Here is a 12,992-nt window from a genome sequence, read left to right on the forward strand (position 1 = left end):
AAAAAACAGAGTTGAACATTTTACTTCTATTACAGAAATGGATGTGTCAGAAATAGAGGCATCAACAAAGAATTTTATACTTTGAGTCTTCTATTCATTAACCTTAAGTAATCCTTCTCTTCACTACCAGAAAGCATTGATGCATTTCTTAAATTTGTACCACCACCACTACCTCCCAAAAAATCATCTAAATACAAGTTAAAGAGAGTTAAACACTTAGAGTCATTGTTTAAGAAGCAGGTGTTAATGGTGATGGAAATTTTGGCATTGGATACTGGTGATGGATGCACAGGATGATTAATGTAATCGATGACACTGTAAAAAAAGCATAGAATTGGCAAATGTTGTGTTACGTGCATTTTTACCATAATCAAAAGAAAGAGAGGGATAAGCAGGGGTAAATTCTAACTGTGAGGATAATGATCATAAATTAAAAGTCAGACTTTGAGTATTAGCCCTTGTAGATATCCAACACTAGATTTTCTGGGTAAAAACATCAATAGTTTTCATAATATTTAAATACAATACAAACTGCTATAGAGTTGTGACTGCTAAGGGAATTTCTAAAGTTTCTTGACAGGGCAATCATGGGACTTACCTTAGAAAAAGAATGAAGGCAGTCACAGAACTTAATTATTGTTGTTGTTGTTAAGTGCTGTCCAGTCGGCTCAGACCCATAGCGATCCTGAATAGGGTTTCCGAGGAGCAGCTGGTAAACAAGAACCGCCGACCTTGTGGTTCAAATGCCTTTGCGTCTGATGCTTTAACCCACAGCGCCACACCACAGCGCCCACAATCATGGATAATGACTTGTAATTTTTCCCTTAAATCAGATGCCACCTAAAGCTGGTGTATATTATGGTGAGGTGGACAGAATGTTAAATTCAAATTGTGTCTGTGTAATACATACAAAGATTAAAACCCTTTTTCAGAACTGGCCTGCTTCTACATTCCGTTAGCTGTAATTAACATCTAGCAGAGAATAGGCTCTTGGTATGAAGCACTGGACTAATGACTGCAAGGTTAGTGGTTCAAATCCACAAGAAGCTCCTCAGAACCCCCATACAGGGTTGTTATGAGTCAGAACTGACGTTCTTGTACTTAACAACAGCAACAAGAAAATGGAATAGCTCATAGAGCAGAAGTTTTGAAACATGTAGCTGTAACATTTTCCCACTGAGAACCCTGTAAAATTCCCTTCATCTTCGTTCTTTTTTCTCCTTAAGGGTTACAACAAGAAAATCACTTGAAGATTCGTGTTGAGCCTGGCTTATTTGAGTGGACAAAATGGGTTGCCGGAACTACGTTACCTTCGTGGATACCTCCATTAGAGTTAGCAGCAGCCAACCTGAGTGTTGATACAACCTACAGGTAACATTGAAACTGTTGCTTTTCCGAAGCTGATGTGGAAGTCAGGCTGTGATTTGAGAACCCCAAACTGGAGGAAAGCCAGCAATCGCTAATACTAGTTAGCTTTACTATTGTTGTTAAATGCTGTAGAGTCCATTCAGACTTACAGCAACCCTGTGTAAGGTTTATGAGGCTTTTAATCTTCACAGGAACAGAAACACTAGTGTGAATTATATATTCCCTCCCTTGGATTTTCCTGACACTATTCTATGGATTTCAATGTAGTAGTAAAACCACTTTGCGTCACAAGAGAAAATACCAGCTAACAATAATGTAGTTCAGAATCCTATTGGAAATGGGGGGAGATGACTATGCCTTACCTTGGATGGTCACTTTTAAAAGCATTTTAAATTCTATTTTCTTTATTTATATTTGCCTCAGCCCAACTTTTTCCTGTATTTTGAATGTGATGATAGTTACACTATGTCTTCCATGTGATAGAATTGCATGGAACAATATTTACACATACATGTAGTCATTTACAGATGTATGCTTGTAAAGCTGATGGAATCAGAGCAAGTTCTGTGGATTGTCCCAATGTCCATTTCTTGTTTATGCAAGATTTTATGCAAAATCTTGGGGAGGCTGGGTGAAGGGTATACAGAATTTCTTTGCACTTTTTTTTGCAACCTCCTATGAATCTGTCATTAAGACAGACTCCTGGTGTGGTGCTGTAGGATAATTATTGGACTGCAAACTACAAAGTCAGAAGTTCAAACCCAGCATCAGCTCCTCAGAAATTCTATGCAGAGTTGCTATGCGTCTGAAGCAACTTGATGGCCCTTTACAACAACAACAATGAATCTGTCATTATTTTAAGATAAAATGTTCAAAAAGAAAGAAAAGATGCTAGGCTATCTTATCTTAATACAATTATTTTTCAAAATATTGCTTGGCCAGATTGTCTCCTTCTTAAGAATATTTTCCCCTCCCTAGATCAATTGACATGCGGTATTTACAAAGTTTGCCTATGAGTTCAAGTGCCTTGCCTAAAGTTTAATGACTTTAATGACCACCATCACAATAGTTGGAGTCCTGGTGTGGCGCTGTAAGATAAGCACTCAACCACAATGTCAGTTTGAACTGCAGGGTTGGCAGTTCAAACTCACCAGTCGCTCCTCAGAAACCCTATACAGGGTCATTATAGGTCAGAACCAACTGGATGGCAATTAACAACAACAGTAACATGATAATAATAATAGTAACTAATTTTTATTGAGCCTCTTTTGTATGTATTTTGTGTATTCTTTTTTAGCGTCTTCTACTTCTCATGTCTTTGCTTTTGATATTAGTCTAGACTATCTAATATCTAATAGTCTAATATCTCTGGAATTTTTTTAAAAGTTTATAAATTGCCCACAGGTGAATAATCTGCCTATAAGTAATGAATTATTCTTGTTAAATACTGTCCAGTCAGTTCCAACTTATAGTGACCCTATGTACAGTGGATAGAAATACTGCCCAATCTTTCACTATCTTCATGACTGTTTGAGCCCATTGGTGGAGCCTACTGTATCATCATATCTCATTGAAAAACTTCCTCTTTTTCACTGAGTGTCGACTTTACCAAGAATGGTGTCCTTCTCCAGGGACTGGTCCCTCCCGATAACATGTCCGAAGTATATGAGACAAACTCTCGCCATCCTCACTTCTAGGAAACATTCTGGCTGTACTCCTTCCAACACAGATTTATTTGTTGGTTCTTCTGGCAGTCCATGGCATATTCAGTATTCTTTTACCAGTATCATAATTCAAAGGCATCAATTTTCCAGTCTTCTTTATTCACTGTCCAGCTTTCATATGCATATGAGATCTTAGAAAGTCTAGACCTACTATATAACACATTAAGGACCCCTGACAATGCAATGGTTAATTGCTGTGCTGCTAACAGCCATTCAAACCCATCACCAGCTGATGAAGAAAGACTGGTGATTTGCTTTCAAAAAGATTGCAGCCTAAGAAACCTCTCTATGTTCTTGAGGATCTCTGTGTGTCAGAATCAATGCAACAGCACAAAACAACAGCTCACATGCTTTAGGTTTTGTTGTACCTACCACTGCAGCAACTGTTTTTCTGTTCTTTGGGGGAAAACAGCAAGAAGTTGTTGCCTGCATGCCAACAGCCATTATCATTTGACTGGGACACAGAGTGGGCTGCTGCCAATATTGGTTAAATGGCTTTCTTCAGTCACAGCTCACACGCTCCCAGGCCAACTTGGGCCAACTGTGTCTTGAGTTTCCCCTGAAAGTGCATCCTGCTGACTTAAAAAGGTGTCCATTCTATCTGTGGCTTTAAATGCACACACTCACACACACACACACACACACACACACACACACATACACACCAGCAGCAGGGCAAATAGAAGGATGAATGCCGTGAACCTTGGAGTTGGGAAACAGCCCTTATTCCAGAAATCCTTTTCCCCTTCAGCAATTCAAAACTCAATTCAACCATTTAGTGATTTTTGTTTTTGTTTGGGGGGTGTTGGGACGGGAGGGTATTTAAACTTTAATTCTATAAATTAATTGTGAAAGCCAACGTAAAAGGCATATGAGAGACATAGCCCCTAGAGTTACACCCCCTCTGAAATTAATTATGTTACAGAAATGAGTCATTTGAAGCAGGTAGCGTAGTGGTTACGAATCGGCCTGTGAACCGCAAGGTCAGCAGTTCGAAACTACCAGCGGTTCCATGGGAGAAAGATGAGGCGTTCTGTTCCTGTAAAGATTTACAGCCTCGGAAACCCTGTGCAGGGTCGCTATGGGTCGGAACCAACTCCACAGCGCTTAACAACAACAACAACAATAGTGCCTGAAAGAATGATGGCGGGCAGAAAGGCAAAGACTGATTTGAGAGCAAGCAAGTTCTGCTTACAGAGCCTTGGCACCTTACAACAGAGGCTAGCAAAGAGCAGCAGGAAGGTGAAGCTGAAAATTAGCCGGGTTGGTAAAGATGAATATCCAAGTATTCACACATAGGCAGCAGAACCCAGCCTGGAGACTGGGAACAGATATAGTCCCAGCCCCAGGAGCTTGATGGCAGGAGCAAGGCAGAAAAAAACAAAATGCACACCAATTGGATAGAATTTCAGAATAGGGCCCTGTCTGCAGCGGTAGCGGGGCAGGGAAGGACATGGATCTGGAGCTCTAGATAATGTCTAACTTTGGTATGGGACTCAAGACTTGTGCCGCAACCCAGACCACAGCAGGGAGTCAGACGTTTAGTACCCGGGATACCACCTGAGAACCCAGGGTACTGGCTTTCAGGTCTAGCTGGTAGCTGGAAGTTCACCCGACTCTGAAAACAATTGCATGGTGACTAGAAACAAGACAGGTCCAACTTAGAAAGGTGAGACTGCTTTGATGATGCCCCTTTTCCATCCATCAAGACTGGTTCAGACCCTGATGCCATTCGTAAATTCAGCATCAAGGAGCTGAGGGAAGCTAAAAGCAAGAACTGACCAGGAAGAGCTGGATCCCAACACCTGCCCTGCTCTTCACACATACAAATCTCATGTGTTGCAGCCTGGCCTCGTCCTTAAGACTCCGTAGGCTATAGAAAGTAGTCTCTTGCCAGTTTGTGTGTGGCTCCTGGGAGCCCAGGTGATATAAGTAGTGAAGGAACAGGATGAGAGGTGGGGATGGGGAGAGAAGGGGAAGAGAGTTTGCTCTAGAAGAGTGAGATCCAGCCTTAGCTAATGTGATTCCTGGCTCTCCCTCATGTATAATGAGATTCAGAGGATTGTTCTCTAGAAGAAACATGTTGCTGAGAGATTAATATTTAGCCAAGGGTCAGCTTCCTTCAAGTGGACAGATGTCCTTCCCCTCCGGATAGTCAACACAAGGGCAAGGAAAAGCAGCCCTCAGAAGGCCACTGTTAAAAGCTGTCCAGTGTGGTACACAAGTTCATGGGTATTAACCTAAAATCCAGATTCAGATTTGGGCTCTAATCATGGGTAACTGTGTGGCGGTAGGCAAGTCATCCATACCTCCTCCCTGAACCTCAGTTGTGTCTTCCATAAAAATCAGGATTTGCAAAAGGATTGCTGTGAGGTTTCTATTGAATTATTGCAAGTAGGACACATGGGACCCCTCAGTAAATGCTTTTAGTAATGAAATACATTTGGGTCAAGATGCCAGTGTACAAGGATGCTTATCCTTGTACATTGGCATCTTGACCCCAATGTACAAAGACGTCTTGCTCCAAAATCCTAGAAACCTTTATTTAACAAAAACATCAAAATGTGAAGCTATTATTTCTGATATAGCCCCCTCTCTTACCCCTCCCTGAAGATTCTACACTCTTCAATTTAGACCATGTCAATACGACAATTTGGGCATTTTTGAGGGACTCAAATCCTGTTCCTCTTAAATAAATGTTCTTTGAGTTTGGCAAACAAAAAGAAGTCTGAAGGGGTAAGATAAGGACTATAGGGTGGATAGGGTAAGGTTTCCCCATGCAATTCTCATAGGACAGCCCTTGTTAGCACCAAAACATGAGCAAGTGCATTATCACGATAGGAAGAAAATTCCTCGGCGTAACTTTCCTGGCCTTTTCAATTTTGATTTGCAACCTTCGGTTGTCTTAAAACTTCTCCACAATAAGCCCCCATGATTATCCTGTGTCCTTGGAGAAAATGTCGGTTATCAAGATTGCTCCTTTGGGAGCCCAAAACTTAGTCATCATAACCTTCTGAGCTGACCTTTCTGCATTGAACGTATCTGGCCCAGCAGATCCCCTTGGAAGCCACTGTTTTGATTAGACCTGTTTTTTGAAGACACTCTAACAAGACAAAGACAAGTGTGTTATTGAGAGAGTTTGTCTGTAGGAATTCGCTGACCGCTGAGGCACATTTAAACATATTTTGTTTGGAATAAGCCCATGCATGTATGAACGTCTCAGAACTGTAGTAGCAATGCATTTGGACTTACCCTTGTATATTCACACTTGGACAACTCACCACACACTAAACAAACAGCATTGAAGACAGAAGAGGAAAGCAAACTTCAATGATGTAGAGAGCCTGGGCACTGTGGGTACGCTTGGGCTGTTAACCACAAGTTCCGCAGTTCACACCCATGGGAAAAAGATAAGCCTGTTTTCTCCTGCTTCCATAAAGATTTAGTCTTGGAAACCCTATATAGGGTTATGAATCAGATTTGACTTGAGTGCAGTGAGTTTAGGGTTATTTTTGGTTTGAGTTGTACTCAGAAGCAAGATCCATGTCTCATGGACCAGAAATTCTAAATAGTAAAGTGGTTGATTTGCAATAAGGAATTAACTCCCAGCCCCTTAGATATGGGCCCATCAGGCACGGGGGATGGGTTGCTGAAGACGTGGTCACCAGATCACCAGGATTGGGGGTCCTAATAGTGGACTCATCTTATGAGCCCTATATGTTGTGTTTTAATGACTATTCACATAAACAGCCTACCTATCTTGGGTTCTCTTTGTCTTCAGCCGTCTGGGTTGCTCTGTGGTGGTTTGTATGTTGACAGGATGCTGGAACCTATATCACTTGTATTTCAAATGCCAGCAGGGTTGCCCATGGTAGACAAATTTCAGCAGAGTTTCCAGACTAAGATAAGCTAGGAAGAAAAGCCTGGTCATCTACGTATGGAAGTTAGTCAATGAAAACTCAAGAATATTGTTCACTATAGTGTCCTAGGTAGAAGGCACTCAAATGATTGTATTCAAAATAAGAAAAAGAAGAGATTGAGGAGGGTTTGATAGATACGTTTATAAAAGAGTGAACCTTTTCTTCTAAAACCTTCCCCTATAGCACAGCATGTGTAAGGCAACGTAAGAGAGGCTTAAGACCGACTAGATGACACTTAACAACAACAAGAAAATCTGGTCGCCAAAATGGATAAGATCTACATAATCTCTGCTTTCCTTTCTGTAGCTCTGTGCCCTAGAGAAAGTCTAATTATGTGTGACCTGGGACTATCAATAGCCACTGGTCAATAAGATTAGTTGAGCTGCGTGTGTATTACCCTGTACGTGAAACATGTGCTAAACATTTCATTTTCAGGGGGTCACTATGACATCATGCACACATAACCTCTGTCTGTGTACATTTGAATGCCACATCTATGCACTGCAAATCATTTTTCTAGGGAATGGACAGATTCATGGATACTGTAGAAAGGTCCTGAAATAAAAGTTTAGAGTAAGATCAATTGCTTTGTCATAGGATCAGAATGTTTCATGCCCTTTGTTCATTTTTCCATTACAGACCTCACATTCCAGTCTACCAATTAGTGGCTTCAGAATCCTATGACACTTACATCGGTAGAAGTTTCCAAGTTACAAAAGAAATAATAAGTGAATGTAAAAGTAAAGGTAGGTGGTACTTTTTTTGGACTCCACATTTAAATATGGAATTATGTCTCTATCGTGTTTAATAGACAACTCAAGATGTTGCAACTTGCCTTGGCAGACTTGCTTAATAGGAAAGAAAAATATTTTCAAATTCTTGTATAGATTCATGTTAAATTTGTAATATTCTCTCAGTACTTAAAAAAACCCCACCAAGTTGTTGTTGAGTCAACACTGACTCATAGCTGTCCCATGTGTGTTGGAGTAGATCTATGCTCCATAGGGTTTATCAGTGGCTGATTTTTCAGAAGTAGGTAGAAAGCATCAAATCATTTCACAGGCATGCTGCACTAGACGTAGTTACAGCTCCCATCTATGTAACTTACATATCTACCTTGCAGCCATTCATCTTACCTCTTATGACAGAGGTTTCCTATGATAATTTTTCTCTTACAATTTGATCCAAGTATATGGACACCTACACACACATGCACCTATATAAGTCCACATCAACCAATAACAGTGGCCTATGTGACTCAAATATGCTATAAAAGTTTCTAAACATGGAATGCAAATATTTCATGATAAATACAGCTGTTCACTATTCATTTTTAAGTTAAAAGGCAGATTTTACCAAAGAGTATGTACATTCCAATGTATTATTTTTAAGTTAAAATATTTATATTCATTGAACAAAAACTAGGATGGTATACACCAAAATGTTAATAGTAGTCAACCCTGAGCAACGGTATTATGGGTGATTTCCTCATTCTGGTTACCACTCATAAATCACTATCTTCATCACTACCCCAGTCCTCCCCATCATAAAGATACATAGCATTTGCTATCAACCAGAAAGTCTCAAATGCTCATAATTCTATAGTGACAACATTTAAAACTACACTACAAAGAGTAGCATCCTATCTATCTGTCCATTTGTTGTACTCTGGTGGTTTGTGTGTTGCTTTGATGCTGGGACCTATATCACTGGTATTTCAAATGCCAGCAAGGTGGCCCATGGTAGACAAATTTTAGCAGAGTTTCCAGACTAAGATAAGCTAGGGAGAAAAGCCTGGTCATCTATGTATGGAAGATAGTCAATGAAAACTCAAGTAAATCGTTCACTATAGTGTCCTAGGTTAGAAGGCACTCCGATTACACAGTGGCTGCAACGTTGGACTCAAATTTACCAGGACTCATGAAGAAGGCACAGGACCAGGCAATGTTTCATTCTGTTGTACGTAAGGTCACCATGAGTCGGAGCCAGCATGACAGCAACTAATAACAACAAGAAGCATAAGAGAACCCTGTGGAGATAGAATAGTTCAATATCTGGACGGTGGTGGTGCTGACACAAAGCCACAACTGTGATAGAAATACATAGAACTATATGTCCACATACACACAAACACATCCTTGTGAAACTGGTTATGTCTGAACAAGAGCTATAGTCTTTTCCCAGTCTTGATGTCTTCCACAGTTATGTAAGATGTTACCATTGGGGAGTCTGGGAGAAGGGTACGAGGAACTTACCTGTGCATTCTTTTGTTGTTGTTTGGTTCTCTGCAACGTCCTATGAATCTATATTTTAAGATCAAAAGTTAACAACAAAAAATAAAAAGGAAGAAGAAATGTTAGCCTACCTTAACAATACAAATTAAAAAACAAAACATATTGCTTGGTTAGATTATCTCCTTCTTGAGAACATTTCCCCTCCCTAGAACACTTCTGGTATTTACAAAGTTTGCATATGTCTTTATAAAAAGTTTCTTGAACATCCTCACTTTCCCTTCTTCCTACAGGAAACAACATCCTGATTGTGGCCCATGCATCTTCACTTGAAGCGTGTACCTGCCAGCTTCAGGGTCTATCACCTCAGAACTCCAAGGACTTTGTACAGATGGTCCGAAAGGTAACTCATACTTGCATTGAAGGGGTCTTTTTGCCTAGTAGTGTTGTACCAGTTCATATAGGATAGGATAGGAAAGTTCTTTGAGGCATGTGTTTACTCTGAGCTGAAAAGATCCATTTATTGATTAGTTCATCCAAGTTGTCTAGAGTGATACTCTGTGTAGGGTGCTTTATTAGGTCTTGGGTTAAAGAAAGCGATGTGTCAGAACTAGCTCCTAGCTTTTAAGAGCTAAAATTGAGGAAGTCATTAAGAATTAGAAGCAAATTGTCTGGATTTCCCTGAGGGACTCTGGATTGGTTGGAGATGGGTAAGTGGGCCAAAACGATCCTGAAAACTCAGCAAGAAGAGTGGTTCTGGCAGCTGGGCTGGCCAAAGGAATCAGCAATTTACAACAACTGGGCTAAAAGACAAACCCAGGAACAAGGCAGCAATCAGAAAGCCCAGGAGGCTGACGGGACACAGCTGGGTTTCTCCTCTCTTGCCTGTGGATGAGAGTTTTAGATCAGCTGACCTCCCACACATTTCCCTCCAGGTCCAGACTCTTCCCCTTCTCTGCCCCTAGAGAACCTGGCTCAAACTCAATTACAATTCCGTTCTCATTTGTTTTAAAAGCTTATTTATGCATTTATCCTTTCAGTTCATGACTAAATGGCTTGAGGGCAGAGATTTTGGTCTTTGTTTATGAAGGCCAAAATGCCAGGGTCTCAAACAATACACAAACAGAAGTTCTGAAGTGCCCCTGCTACTGAAATTAGGAAGAGTGCAGCTTCAGCTCTGAAAGAAAGCAGAGATTTGTGCAAAAAAGATAACAAAGCAGAAGCGAATCCTATTTTAAAGAATTAAATAGTCTTTCTAATACCTAAGTATAATTTCAGAAAGGTTGGCACTGCCATATATTTTAAATTGACTTGCAATTAGGATTTATATCCCAGCCCATTGTTGGTGAGTTTGAACAGCCCACCTTGTATTTCCAAGGGACCTTGTAGTCCAGTGCATTAACCCATAGCTCCACACCAGGATTCCCCCTGTTGATAATGTTGTTAAGTGCCGTCAAGTTGGTTCCAACTCATTGTGACCCTGTATAGAGTTTCCAAGGAACAGCTGGTGAGATTGAACTGCCGACCTTGCAGTTCAAACCAACCTTGCAGTCCAGCACATTAACCTGCAGCACCACATCAGGACTCCAGACTCCCCTTAGTATTCTGTATTATTGTTCTCTTTTTCCCCATCTTATTAAGAACTAATGTATAAATAATTGTTTAATTGCACTAGGGAAGCTCACCATTTTCAAGATCGTTCTGAGGAACCCTCTTGCAATGTAAAAACTCTTCCCTCTAATTTATCAGTTTTAGCCATTCCATTTTCTTTATTAATATTTGAAGGCAATGCATATCTACCAAGGTTTATTAATTATTAAGTATTATTCCCTGGGGCCTCCTGAATGTTTTTGTTGTCTAAGTCAAAGTTAAAGCATTAAATCATTGTTTTCTCTGTTTCCTTTGTTTTCTTCAGATTCCATACTTGGGGTTTTGTTCCTGTGAAGAATTAGGAGAAACTGGGATATGGCAGCTAACAGATCCACCCATCCTTCCTCTTACCCACGGACCAACTGGAGGCTTCAACTGGAGAGAGACCTTACTACAAGAATAAGCCTCATGAGTGAACAAGAAGAAAAGACTTTCAAAAAGCCTTTGGAGAAGTGTCTCTTTTTTCATTTTAGTAACAGTGGGAAAATCCATACCACGTTCTAAGGGGACAGCTCAGAATAATTTAGCATATTTTCTTTCATGCTTAAAGTTCTTATGATGAGACCATGTGAATGAAAGGAGGACTTGATTCAGGGTGAAAATTCATTCTCTCTGGACTCTTGCCTTGCTAACAAGGCTTCGGAGAATGTTCCTCCTAAGTCAGACACTTGCTACAGCAGAGGAAATTGGCTTCCTTCCATCTATGCATGGCTAAGGAGCCTCACTCCTCCAAAAGAAACTGCCAGCCCACCCTGAGGAAGGCTGCAAGAGTAAAGAAGGTGCCCAAAATGCAGCCGGGAGGACCTTGGGCTCCCAGTATGGGGATGGAATTTTCCTTTTACCTTCATTCTTCAGCTGAAGAATCTTTTTAAGGTTATCACAAAATATGCTCCCACAGAGAGTTGTTCTTAGGATACTTCAGTATGATCCCTAAATCAATGTTACTGGATCCAGACCACTGTTTGAGGGCTCTAACATTTAGCCTGGTACTACCACGTCTTGATGTGGCATTATAGGTTAAGCACTGGGCTGCTAACCGCAAAGTCAGTGGTTCAAACCCATGAGACATTCCCTGGAAACCTTATACAGGGTTGCTATGAGTGGGAACCCACTCGACGACCGTTAGCAACAACATGTTTTCTCTAGAGCAGTTGACCCTTTCTGTTACAGTCCTTCGCCCTTTGTTTCTATGTGAAATGGGGACACAAAGGCTTGCTCTACAAAGTACTTTTGGATACTCAGGAGGAAGAAGTATTCACTTGTAAAAGTATTACAATTGTAATTGTGAAGTATCCAATTGCAGGTGTAAAGAACATGCACAATATCAAGCCACTTGGGATTATCTATGTTGTAGTCTAATATGCCAGAGCTCTTCTAAATCATTGTGATTTGCTGGTCTTTGCCCCTAGACTCTAGACTGTGATAAATAGCTTATGATGTTGGCATTTGGAAGAGATGTATGTTACATATGCTATTTGAGTCAACAAGAAGCTCATTCTGTGCAATATGTACACCTTTACAAACCAGACCAGGAGTCAGGTTATGGTAACTTCTAGTACATGTCTAATATAACCGAACATCAATCAACAAAGACATCAGTTATTACCAGGGATGTATCATGAGGTCAGGGAACTAATTTAAATGATGACAGTTACAACAGCTCTGCTGTCCATGCTGTTGTGTTTTTCGTTTGTTTTTCTATGATAATTTAAAATATGTAGATAGGGCTTCTTAAGGAAAGGTAGGAAAGTCACATCCTGGGGTTTTTCATCCCACCTGCTTCCTACACTGAGAGGGAGTTTATTTAAAAGAAAAATAAGTGACAATCAAACAAACAAACAAACAAACAAAAACCCCATCAGTTATCAATGTCTATTTAATTGTGTGACTAGCTTACTGTCCACTGCTGCCAATTTGCACACAATGGGTCTGGTATGGTATAGTTCCGACATTTATGAGGAACATGAGTTCATGTAAAACAAATCTATACATACTGTGGTGTTGAATAAGTTTCAAACTCCAGATGCATACAGCATATGGTACATAAAAATAGATCTATGCTCCTATTTGAAACTGGAATTTGATGGCCCCTGGAAACC

The 12,992-nt window shown here is 40.4% G+C and overlaps 1 protein-coding gene across 1 annotated transcript in view; it reads left to right on the forward strand.

Annotated features, from left to right (window-relative positions):
• The window catches only part of UBASH3B (ubiquitin associated and SH3 domain containing B), a 205,515-nt gene extending 194,219 nt beyond the window's left edge, over positions 1-11,296 (forward strand). Inside the window, exons 11-14 of the mRNA XM_006833926.1 lie at positions 1,227-1,371; positions 7,652-7,758; positions 9,537-9,646; positions 11,159-11,296. Coding sequence (XP_006833989.1) covers positions 1,227-1,371; positions 7,652-7,758; positions 9,537-9,646; positions 11,159-11,296 — 500 coding nt within the window. The remainder of the gene's footprint in view (positions 1-1,226; positions 1,372-7,651; positions 7,759-9,536; positions 9,647-11,158) is intronic.
• The last annotated feature ends 1,696 nt before the right edge of the window (positions 11,297-12,992 follow it).

This window comes from Chrysochloris asiatica, unplaced genomic scaffold (genome assembly GCF_000296735.1).
Source record: "Chrysochloris asiatica unplaced genomic scaffold, ChrAsi1.0 scaffold00008, whole genome shotgun sequence".
Lineage (NCBI taxonomy): Eukaryota > Metazoa > Chordata > Mammalia > Afrosoricida > Chrysochloridae > Chrysochloris > Chrysochloris asiatica.